The sequence below is a fragment of the Stomoxys calcitrans genome, chromosome 5 (assembly GCF_963082655.1).
Source record: "Stomoxys calcitrans chromosome 5, idStoCalc2.1, whole genome shotgun sequence".
Lineage (NCBI taxonomy): Eukaryota > Metazoa > Arthropoda > Insecta > Diptera > Muscidae > Stomoxys > Stomoxys calcitrans.
Window position 1 is genome coordinate 151,055,721 of NC_081556.1, and position 11,855 is coordinate 151,067,575.

At 36.4% G+C, this 11,855-nt stretch overlaps 1 protein-coding gene across 11 annotated transcripts in view; it reads left to right on the plus strand.

The window, feature by feature from the left end:
* Window positions 1–11,855, plus strand: part of LOC106081450 (uncharacterized) — a 207,009-nt gene that overhangs the window by 179,829 nt on the left and 15,325 nt on the right. For 8 of the 11 annotated variants that reach the window (XM_059369462.1, XM_059369468.1, XM_059369469.1 and 5 more), the window contains 6 exons: window positions 394–749; window positions 6,949–7,134; window positions 7,450–7,576; window positions 7,648–8,208; window positions 10,522–10,995; window positions 11,334–11,556. In XM_059369462.1, coding sequence (XP_059225445.1) covers window positions 394–749; window positions 6,949–7,134; window positions 7,450–7,576; window positions 7,648–8,208; window positions 10,522–10,995; window positions 11,334–11,556 — 1,927 coding nt within the window. The remainder of the gene's footprint in view (window positions 1–393; window positions 750–6,948; window positions 7,135–7,449; window positions 7,577–7,647; window positions 8,209–10,521; window positions 10,996–11,333; window positions 11,557–11,855) is intronic. The other 3 variants (XM_059369467.1, XM_059369470.1, XM_059369471.1) reach the window with 3 other exon arrangements.

Here is an 11,855-nt window from a genome sequence, read left to right on the forward strand (position 1 = left end):
GTGATATTGAAATATGAATAACAACAAAGCATAAAATTTGTTTTCATAAAGAAATACAGTGACAGAAATGTAAATAAAGTTGAAGTGTATTATTCTATGTATTCTTGTTGCCTTGCTAATCAATGTCAATCCTTAACTACTTATTTAGCTTGAATATATCATACTTACCTCTTCAATACAAACAAATAACACATTGTTGTATGCAAATAAGCTAGTTCAATACATGTACTATTTAATCACATAAATATTTACAAGACTGTTAACTTGCATGTCATGCATTTGAGCAACTTACCAACATTGTCACTACCCCGTTAGTGGCCTCAACATATCCATTTTTCCACGATTTTATTACTCATCCATTTCTTGTTTGTCGTTTATTTGTTGCTCTTACAGATTTACCTGCCACTAAAACTAATGGTGTCCACCATCACCACTCCTATACAAATGGATCGGTTGTACATCAACGTGAGGAGGGCAGTACACAACCTGTTTCACGTGAATCCACTCCGGGACCTGATTTTACCGATATCTCGGAGACACGTTTGCGTCACATGATACAAAAGATTATCACTGAGACCATCGATATGCCGCCTCTGTCAAAAACTTATGCGGTATCCGAAATCGCTTTGGATCGTCCAAGTAAATTCGCCGACAATAGTGGTTTGGCCAATGGACATCGTCATCGTATCGAGCATTATTTTGAGCCTACAATCTATCAGGATTTATTAGCTACAGCTGTGCTGAATAAGGTAGGAGAACAAATTTAGTGTGTTCTATGGCAATCTGTATTTTTCGATAACTGATAAACATTTGAATAAAATCTATTATTCTAAGAACAGCGTGTAAAAAGGCACTAAGTTCGGGTGGCCCGAACTTCGGATACTCCCCTCCTGGGATATATATATTGGGTTGCCCAAAAAGTAATTGCGGATTTTTCACATAGTCGGCGTTGACAAATTTTTTCACAGCTTGTGACTCTGTAATTGCATTCTTCTGTCAGTTATCAGCTGTTACTTTTAGCTTGCTTTAGAAAAAAATGTAAAAAAAAGTATATTTAATTAAAGTTCATTCTAAGTTTTATTAAAAATGCATTTACTTTCTTTTCAAAAATCCGCAATTACTTTTTGGGCAACCCAATATTAACCACCTTTCGCCATGATACGGTGGAAAATCCATCGCTATAAACCCATAGCAGCTATATGGAAATATTGTCCCGTTTGGACAAAACTCGGCATGGATGTCGAGGGCTTTAATACAATTTAATTTTCAAGACGGTAAAACAGAATACTGGTCTATATAGCAGCCATATCTTAATATAGCCCCATCTCCACCGTATTCAGGAGGGCTATTTAAGGGTCTAATACAACGCATTATACTAAATTCATTGGTTACAAAAGGCACCTTTTATGGGCCTAAGAACTTAAATCGGGAGATCAGTAAATATATGTACGGTATAAAAAATAATCGTTATGAGTTACGTATGTTCGATTTTCGCATTTTTATACCCTCCACGATAGGATGGAGGTATACTAATTGCGTATTGATCTAAAACCCACCAATTCTTGATCTTCTTGACATTATTAGTCTATTTAGCCATGTCCGTCCGTCTGTCTGTCGAATAATACTTCTTATTTGTTCAGGTTGGTTGGAATTGTAAATGGGCCAAATCGGTCCATATTTTGGTAGCTGTCATGTATATATAAATTTTGCTTCAAGTGTTTTAATTTGACTTCCAACAACTCTGCCCAGTATGGTCCAAATCAGTTAATAACCTGATATAGCTCCTATATAAACCGATCTCGAATCTTGGTTTCTTGAGGCGCAATAATATCCGATTTGGCTGAAAATTTGCGTGAAGTGTTTTGTTATGACTTCCAATAACTGTATGATCTAAATCGGTTCATAGCCTGTTATAGCTCCTATATAAACCGATCTCCAGATTATACTTCTTGAGCCTCCAGAGGGAGCAATTCTTATCCGATTTGGCTGAAATTTTGCATAACGACTTTTTGTATGACCTTTAATATACGTGTTAAATATAAACAGATCTCCCAATTTTATTTCTCGAGCCACTTTAGGGCGCAATTCTAATCCGATTTGGCTAAATCTTTGCACAATGAATTTCACTTTGGTCTCCAACAGCCAAACAAAGTATTACCCCAGTCAGTTCATAACTTTGAACATCGCGAGGAACGTACGATCTGACACTGCACGGAAGCTGGAGAATGAAAAGCTGCAAACACAACAGATGGCAACGGCATACTCCACTCGACTGACCCAACTGCTTGATGAAAGCACTCCTTGTTCCGATGATATAATGGCGCAATGGCAAACCATTGCCCACTTCATGGAAAATGCCCCAAGAAACCCATGGGTGTCGATCGGCTTCAGTAGCATGAAGCCAAGAATGGAGCATATGGAGCAACCCTGCAATCAGTAGCAACGCGGAGAGGTGAAATGACTATTCCTTTCGACAAACGAAGATTACACTATACAAGACACTGATACTACGCGTGTTGTTATATGGTTCTGAAGCATGGGTACTTGTGAGAGCAGATGCGACAGTGCTTGGAGTATTTGAGAGAAAGATTCTTCTTAAAATATATGGACCAGTTTGCGTTAATGCAGAATATAGGCGTCGTGTGAACCCATGTTGTATTAGCTGTATGACGACGATAGCATAGTTACACGTATCAGAATGCAAAGGCTACGTTGAATAGATAATGTTGTCAGAATGGATGAAGAAGCTCCAGCAGAGAAGTCTTTTGAAGGCAAACACGGTGGTACACGCAAACTGCGACGACCAAAAGCCCGAAACTTGGTGTCAGAGATTATAAAAAGAGCGCAGAAGATCGAAGCGCTTGAAACACTATTCTACGGAACAAATCTGCTGTCATAGCCAATTAAACAAACAAACAGTTCATAACTTGGTATAGCTAAAATAGCATAGAAATTGCCCAAAGGACTTGACAAATGCGATGCATGGTAGAGGGCATATAAGATTCGGCCCGGCTGAATTTGCACTCATTTACTTTTTTTGTCTACTACGTTATTACACACGTCTGTTATATCTGCCATTTTGTATTGTCAGTTATTTTTTAACAGATAAAAAGGTTATTTGTGTTTTGGTGATGTCAATGACGATGCTCGTCCTGGTCACCCGAGCATGCCAACGACAGATAAAAACATTGAAGCAGTGGACAGAATAATTTTGAATAATCGTTGAATCAATTTCTGAGAGGTTGCTGATGATATTGGTATATCGCTCTGCTCATGCCAAGCAATTTTTACGGATGTTTTAGGCATGAAACGTGCGGCCACCAAGATTGTTCCAAAATTTATAAATTTTTAACAAAATCAACGTCGCATGGACATCGCCCAGTAGCTGTTGAACATCGTCAATGACGGTCCAGATAACCTCAAAAAGGTCATAACTGCTGACAAATCATGGGTGTATAGCTCATTGAAACCAAAGCCCAATCATCCCAATGGAAACGTCCAGAAGAGCCAAGACGGAAAAAATCACCTCAAGTTCGGTCAAATGTGTTTTCTGTTTTCTTCTACTGCAATGGCGGGGTGCATCATAAATTCTTGCCACAAGGTCATACTGTCAATAAGGAAATACAACCTTGAAGTTAGGCGCCGTTTGTGCGTATTCATCAGAAACTCACAAAATTTTGGAAAAATTTATCATGAATTTTGCACCATGATAACGCACGAGCTCACACATCGATGTTTGTGCGTTGGCATAAGTGCATTATATCTGAAGGATATAACTTAGGAGGGGCCAAGATAGTTATTGATGAATGAATAAATCCCTTTTGAAAACAATTTAATATAACGATTATTTTTTTATCAAACCTCGTTTATACTTTATAGGGTCAGAAGTGGATATTTCAATGTGTTATGGCAATATGAATATACCAGCTTCGGTGATTGGTATAAAACAAGCAAAAACGTGCTAAGTTTGGCCGGGGCAATTCTTAGGAAACCACCACCAAGGATTTGTCAAAAAGATTACCATTTTTAACTCAATATGTGTTTGAATTATTTTATAACAAACAAATTGGAACTTAATTGCAGCTTCATAGAGGGGTTTCAGTATTTAAGGGGCCTATATCAATATGTGGACCGATTTGGATCATACTTGGCACGAATGTTGGATATCAGATCAGAAGTTCTTGTACCAAATTTCTACCAAATCGGGTAGAAATTTAGGGGTTCAAGAAGTCAAAACTGAAGATCGGTTTATATGGGGATTATATCAGTTTATGCACCGATTCGGTTCATACTAAGCACAAATGTTGGACGTCAAAAGAGAATGCTTGTGACAAATTTCAGCCAAATTGGATAAAAATTGAGCCCTCTAGGACCTCAAGAAGTCAAAACTGGTGATCGGTTTATATGGGTGCTTTATTCAAATCTGAACCGATATGGCCTATTTTCAATCCCCAAGGACCTACATTCATAAAATGTATCGGTGCAAAATTTCATGCGGATGTCATTATTCATTCGAACGCTATCGAGATTTCAACAGTATACCCCCATTCTATGGTGGTGGGTACAAAAAATAACCTATTTCTTTCAATATAACTTAAAATGTTTGTATGTCCTAACCTAGCTGTCTAAGTGCGAGTATGGCAGAAACAAATTGATTGAAATGGTCTTCTTATAGGGAACAACCACAAAACAAAATCCCAATAAACACCGATTTTTATTTTAATAAGCATAGCAAGCTTTTGCTTTCCTTCTATCTAGAAGACTTCAGAACTTATAAGCATTAATAAAAGATTATATGCATTTGCATAAACTTATTCTCTTAGCGATACAATTCTACTACAGTAAATACTTATTTAATAATAACCAACAATTTGACATATACATGATGGATTTATTGCCGTTTCAATTAAGTAAAACCTTATCTTTCTGTTTACGAAAAACGATTTACTGTAGCTTTACGAGTCTTTTGGGTTAGTTTAGTAGAGAGTGGCAGACTATTTTCCATACAGACTTACCTCTTATTACATATGAAAACTATTATTGTACATCGTTGCATATAAACTTTTATACGACAAGGTTAACATGATAAAAGCATTTATTTTACAAAACATAACCGGAATTTGAAGGTGTATTTTTTAGTACGAGGGTTGCATTTTATTTTTCGGGATTGAACAACCCTTGTATGCAATCTGCCAATTGACAGCTCTATCGTTATGCTAGACATTTTTGAGGTTATAGGAGGTTGAGGTTGAGGAAGGTTTGAAAAACAATATTTTGAAAAACAATAAAGCGATTTTCGATGATTAATATTTGTTTTTGTGTTCTCTAATCCCGAAATATAAAAGGCAACCCTCGCATAATCCTTAAAAAATATCCCAGAATTACATAAGTATGTTGTGATCATTATGCAGTTATTAAATAGTCTTATGGTATGAAGTGAAAAAATTCGGTCAACTTTTGCGAAACATCCGTAACACACAAGGCTATACAGTGATTATGTCCGAATACCTCACTAAACTCCAACCTAGTTATCTTAAAAGGAAAGGAAAAGTGTAACACTCATCTACTGTATACTGCGGTGTATATGTAAAAGTTAAATTAAAAACTCTAACAAAACTGTTACTCATATGACAATCTTATCATTTTATACTTCGATAAATTTTTACAAAATAATATCTATTTATTAGCGTTTGAATATGTGCCTGCTATGTAAGCTTTATTATTAATTTAACAGTTAATATCTAGAAGAATTAATTAATGGCTCAAATAGCAAACAAGGGAAAAGTGACGTAATTTCAAAAGAAAAATTTTTGTACGAGTATGCAATGGATGTGATGGGTTTTCGTAGTACTCTTCAACAATCTAGAGTTGAGCGTAATTGACAGGTATGCCAACCTATGCACCAGAGAAAAGACTTTAATAGGAGTTATACTAGTCTGAAATACTAACAGGTGAATCGAAGTATATAGACATCTAACCTAGCCATCTCTGATCTGACTCTTGTAAGCCTCAGAAAATAACTGTTTGGTAATCAAACGTTAAACGTATCGTCAGTAATATCTCTAGAATACAGATATGGGTATGAATCATGCCTTGAATTTTATTAAAAACACCAAAAAGAATAATATCACCACAACACCTAGTCGCTAGAGCCAAACTAGCTGGCCCTTTAAGACGGACAGATAGCTTCATTCCTTAGCAAGTTATAATACTTTAGACGGACATATGGACGGATATGGTCAAATGCTATTAGAATGTATACATCAATATTTCGAGGTGCTGCCCATGAAGGAGGCCGCCGTAGCCCAGAGGTTAGCATGTCAGCCTATGACGCTGAACGCCCGGGTTCGAATCCTGGCAAGACCATCAGAAAAAAAATTGTTCAGCGATGGTTTTCCCCTCCCAATGCTGGCAACATTTGTGTGGTACTATGCCATGTAAAAACTTCTCTCCAAAGAAGTGTCGCACTGCGGGACGCCGTTCGGACTCGGCTATAAAAAGGAGGCCCCTTATCATTAAACTTAAACTTGAATCGAAGTGCAATCATTGATATGTGAAAAGTTAGCCCCTGTTCCTTAGTGGAATGTTCATGGGTAAAATTTTGCATTTTTACCCCTGAAATGACATGATTGCAAAATATAACCCCAACCCATGTAGGTGGAATTTGTAATTATTACCTTAGAATAACTTAAAATACTTGTTTCTCCTCAAGTAGATGTATTATTAGTTGATGTCATCAAACGTTAATTTTCACAGCCTTCAAAATGTTTTGCCTACAAAACCTATTAAATCTTATTATTGAAGAGCTTTAAAAATTGATTTATGCACTGTCACAACTTCACTAAAATGTTGGGAATACTTGTACCACATATTTGGAGTATATACATAACGTTTCTAATTTTTTTTTAACGATAACATGTTTTTTTATTTTTTTCATTGCATTTTTAGATTGCGGACAAACAATCAAATAATAATCGGACAATTGCTGAAAGTTCTCCAGATTTGACACGAGACACAGGTGACTCTGGAGATTTGGATCAAAATTTCAATATTGAAAATCAATCAGTTACTTCGGGCAGCTCATTGGAACCACGCAGCGATTGCAGTTACACAGATACGGAACCTAATATAACAGTGAGTTATTTGTTATATCTAAAATGTGCAAGTTGAAGCAAAATTTACTCATATACTTTCAATTAAGGTATAACGGGAGACTTCTCTATCAATGAGTGCTGTCCGAATAAGGATTTTGCTTAATGATAAGGGCTCCTTTTTATACTCAAATTCGAACAGCTTGTCGCTGGGTGGCAACTGTAGAGAAGTTACTTGTTTATTGAAGCAAAAGTTCAGAAATATATTTCGTTTTGCAACCTCCATGTGTAATGGTGGCATAAGCGATATTTAAAATTTATTATGCAAAATAATTAGCAAATATTTTATGGCTTTCAGACAAATGAAGATAAATCATTCGATATGTTGCATGCTGGCCGTGAATCGGTCACAAGTGACTATTTGGCTGGTCATATGGTTCCTCTACCGGATTTATCGAAATTACCAGGAGAATCTGAAGAAGATGGTAACTTACAAATGTCAATAATATTCCCAACAGTTTTTGATTATATGCCTACTTCTCTTTGTTTACCACAGATTACATGTCCGTGACTTCCAGTGCTGTGGGTGATAGCACCTGGGAAAATAATTGGTTGTTCAAAAAGAAAAAGCCCAGCCCCTTGGGCACTGGTTCAGTGTCCACCTCGAGCATTGGGATGTTGGTACCTGATCCCAAGGAAGATGTACGCGCCCAAATCGGTGATAAGACAGCCGATGAGATAAGTGATCTCTCCGAATTGGGCTCAGACACGGATGATTCATCAATGGATATTTTACGTACCACTGTGGAACCTATCAATGATCGTTTATTTAATAAGCATTTGATAGGTGGACAAAATAGTAAAATGGTATTGGATGAATTAATTGAACGCAGTAGTATGATCTCCAATACTTTGCCTTTGGATCAAGAGGATGTTTATGCTGAAACACGTAACATAGATGTTGAAGCTGCCGGTCAAAATGAAGCGGTTAATGCAAATGTTAGTCAACAAAATAATACGGCAATCACTAACAATAACAACCAAGAAGATCAAAAGAATTTGGAGGCTCCATGTGCTCTTAAGGGTTTCAGAGAAAACAACAGCAATCCATTAGCTGGTAAGTTGGCAAGAAATTTTACACAACAATTGTATATAAAGTGGATTTTGATTTTTTGTATAGAGTAACAATTTCTTATGTTCTATCTCGGAATATTGTGTTTAAAGCTAGAATAGTGATTAGAAATACCTCTTTCTATGCTATAATGTTCCCCAATATTCCTTTTTTTGGTATAATTTGCTGTTTATGTTATTGATGTCGGTAATCAGGATACCTGTTCTGTTTAGGAAGATTTGGATACTCCAGAGGCTCAAGAAATTTAATCGATGAGCTTTAAATCTCGTGTTATGCACTAGACCTATACTGCAGGTGTCAGACCTGGTATTGTGGTCTAGTGGACAGCATTTCGAAAATCCATTTAATGTTCTACACTCATCAGATGGTTGTTTGGTCATTACTTTTGTACGAAGGAAAATCATATCTGATGTACTGAATTTAATGTTCTGGACATCGTAGTTAGACAAATTGCTGTGATAATGCCTGTGTTTTCTTTGAAAAATTCCTCATTTTCCAGACAATGTGGATTACACCTTACCCTTAACTGTCGCTGGCAGTACAGTTAAAAAATTTCAAGAGTTATCTTGAGGAATAGTGGTGCAGATGAACTTTTAAGTCAAGGAACTGTCTCACAAATACCAGAGGAACTCTAATCTATAGTATACCTCTAACTAGGGTAAAGGATGATAGATAGTCAAAAAATGGGAGTTGTGAAAGCTATGAGATTATGTGGCCTACTAAGCTTTAATATGTCTATACATTGCTGTCTTTGGCTAGAACAATAGTATCACTCGTCGTAACTGTTATGAAATGTTTCCGTGTGATTGTTAAACATGCTGAAAAACTAAAGGTTGGAAGTAAGATGCTGCAGAAGCTATGAGGATGTCAAGAAAGATGGAACTATAGAATATAGAGATGTCCAAAGCTGGAGTTCCAACTAAGGTACTCATTTCTTTACACATTGGAAATAAGATGCTGCAGAAGCTGCGAGAATGTTTAGAAATATGGAAATATAGAATATAATGATGTCCGGTACTGGAGTTCCAACTTAGATACTCATTTACACATTTGATTTAATTAGAGGATTTCAAAAAAGGTCACTGCATGCCATGACATAAAGCATTTTCTCCCAACTTATTAATATCTCCCTAGTGCCACCTCGTAGATAGGCAGATAAGTAAATCTTTTCGCACTTAATCTAAAACGCGAAAGCAGACATTCCAAATTTAAAGTTCTGTATTAGGATCCTATGAATATTCACAGGTATTCACTGAAGTCGTTAACAATCCTCCGTTAATACATCGCTACTGAATATTGCACTAACGAACTAGTTTAATTGAACGGATTACTAAAATAAACAAACTAAGTTCAAAGTAAAGTATCGATATCCGAGATCTGCAGCAGTGTATCGCATTTGCGGTATACCGTAAAAATACTTGTCTTTTTGAATCAACGGATATAACGCAACCATTCAACACTAATTAACGCAAACGTCCCCAGCGGTCCAAACGTCTATCGTGCCATTGTCTTCAAAGACTTATTAAAGACAATTCGAATTTTGTCGATGAATTCGCTAACCGCGTCCACAAACAATACATCGTACAGATCACTCACTTAAATTGTCATGTGACATGATGACAAGCAAAAGCCACACCGCAATGTGATTTAAAGCAATATGTTGTGTTGCTTCCAGTCTCGTCTTACATTCACTCATAACACCGCTATAAAGAAAGACGATGTTAAAGCGGTGGTACACGAATGTACGAGTATTCAAATGATCGTCACACATGTCAGTGTGCTGAGAACATCACCACATCAATTGCGGTGGCGATGCGTACTAACATCGCATTGTTATTATAAAACTGCAAATCAGAAAAATACTGCCGATTGCTCTTCTCTGTTGCCGCCGACCTCATTACTTTTAAATTAGCACAACATTTAAACTTGTTCTCTGATTCAGTCTCCTAATTAAATTATGAGCAGTTATCGTAATTATTGGGATTACAATATATTATGTTTTCGATATCAATACAGTAAACCTGGAATAGTTTACCATTGACCATATATGTTATAATAGCTTACACCACTTTATTAATTTATGTTTATAGTTTCAAATCAATATGTGTAATAGGTGCGTTTTTACTGATGATCAATTAATTAAGTGATTTTCTAACATGAACAGCAAGTTGAAAACACCTGTATTGTGTTACATATTCCAGAAAGGGAGAGTAGTAATTGTATATTAAGCAAAATTGGTTAATCTTCCACACAATTTTCCTTTTGCACTTAACATTGTCTACTAAATTCTTCTCTTAGATTTATCAAATAATAATATTAACCATGAGCAAACTGATGAATCCAAAGTCCAGTCCACCATGGAAGTGAATAGCAATACGACCAATGATGTCAACGGTGTTGAAAAGGATATTTTATTAAATAAGGGTAACAGAAGCAATGCAATATCTACTAATATCATAACATCTACTAATACTTCTACAACTACTAATGGCCTAACAACAACAACAACACTATTTAATGATAAGATTAATTTAAGTAAAAATTCCATCACAGAATCATTTTCCAACGACAGCAATTCTAAAATCAGTAATTATAAACACAAACAACTAACAAACGGAGCCATGGATCTCCACTATGCAACAGAAGACAGTTGTCAAAATGTTGAATATGAATTCCTATTGATAAATCCATGTCAAGTGGACATTGTGGTAGAAAAGGATGAGAAAAGCGATGAAGACGATGAATTGGCATCATTGCCTCAACTCGTGCCAGGTACTACTAACCCTACTAACTAAACCCTACAAGCACAATTATATATCCAACTTAACACCACATTGAAGGACATTTTCATCAAACCAACATGGTGGACTTATGTGTTCATTTGCCATTGCCATTTATTTAAAGGTGATGTGGACCTTCATACCATTTTCCCAAAGGTCCATGTTAAACATTTGTAGTATAGTTAGCATTAATCATGGTGACAGGACATCATTTTTCCTCCATATAGGAGCCTGTTAGTGGTTCTTTTTCATAAGTTTGGAACAACTTGTTTTCATTTCATTCATTTCTTAATATCTCAATCTTGGATTTTCCTTTATGCCTCTTTGCAGGTTCTATTGCAGAACGTGAATATAAGAAATGGTACAATGCTGTTGAAATGCCCAATAATCCTTATGCGCCGGAAGCTTTGAAACGACGCATTAGTGGCAGTCAAGAACGTTTTATCGATTTGCCCAATATAAGTCCATCCAGTGAACAATGTCCCCTGGAGATGATAACCAAAGAAAAACTGGAGAACAATGAAGTTGATAAAAGGGAAAGTGAATACCGAAGGTAGGTCAAGTGTATATATTACAGAAAAATAGAGTAAAAGCGTGCTAAGTTCTGCCGGGCCATGTATTCTGCTAAAATATGGGAGCTATATCTAGTTATAGACCGAATTGGACCATACTTGGCGCAGTTGTTGAGAGTCATAAAAGAACACTATATGCCAAATTTCAGCCAAATCGGATAAAAATCGCGGCTTGTAGGGGCTCAAGAAGTCAAATCGGGAGATCGGCTTATATGGGAGGTATATCATGTTCTTGACCGATTTGAACCGTACTTGGCACAGTTTTTGGGAGTCAACAGAA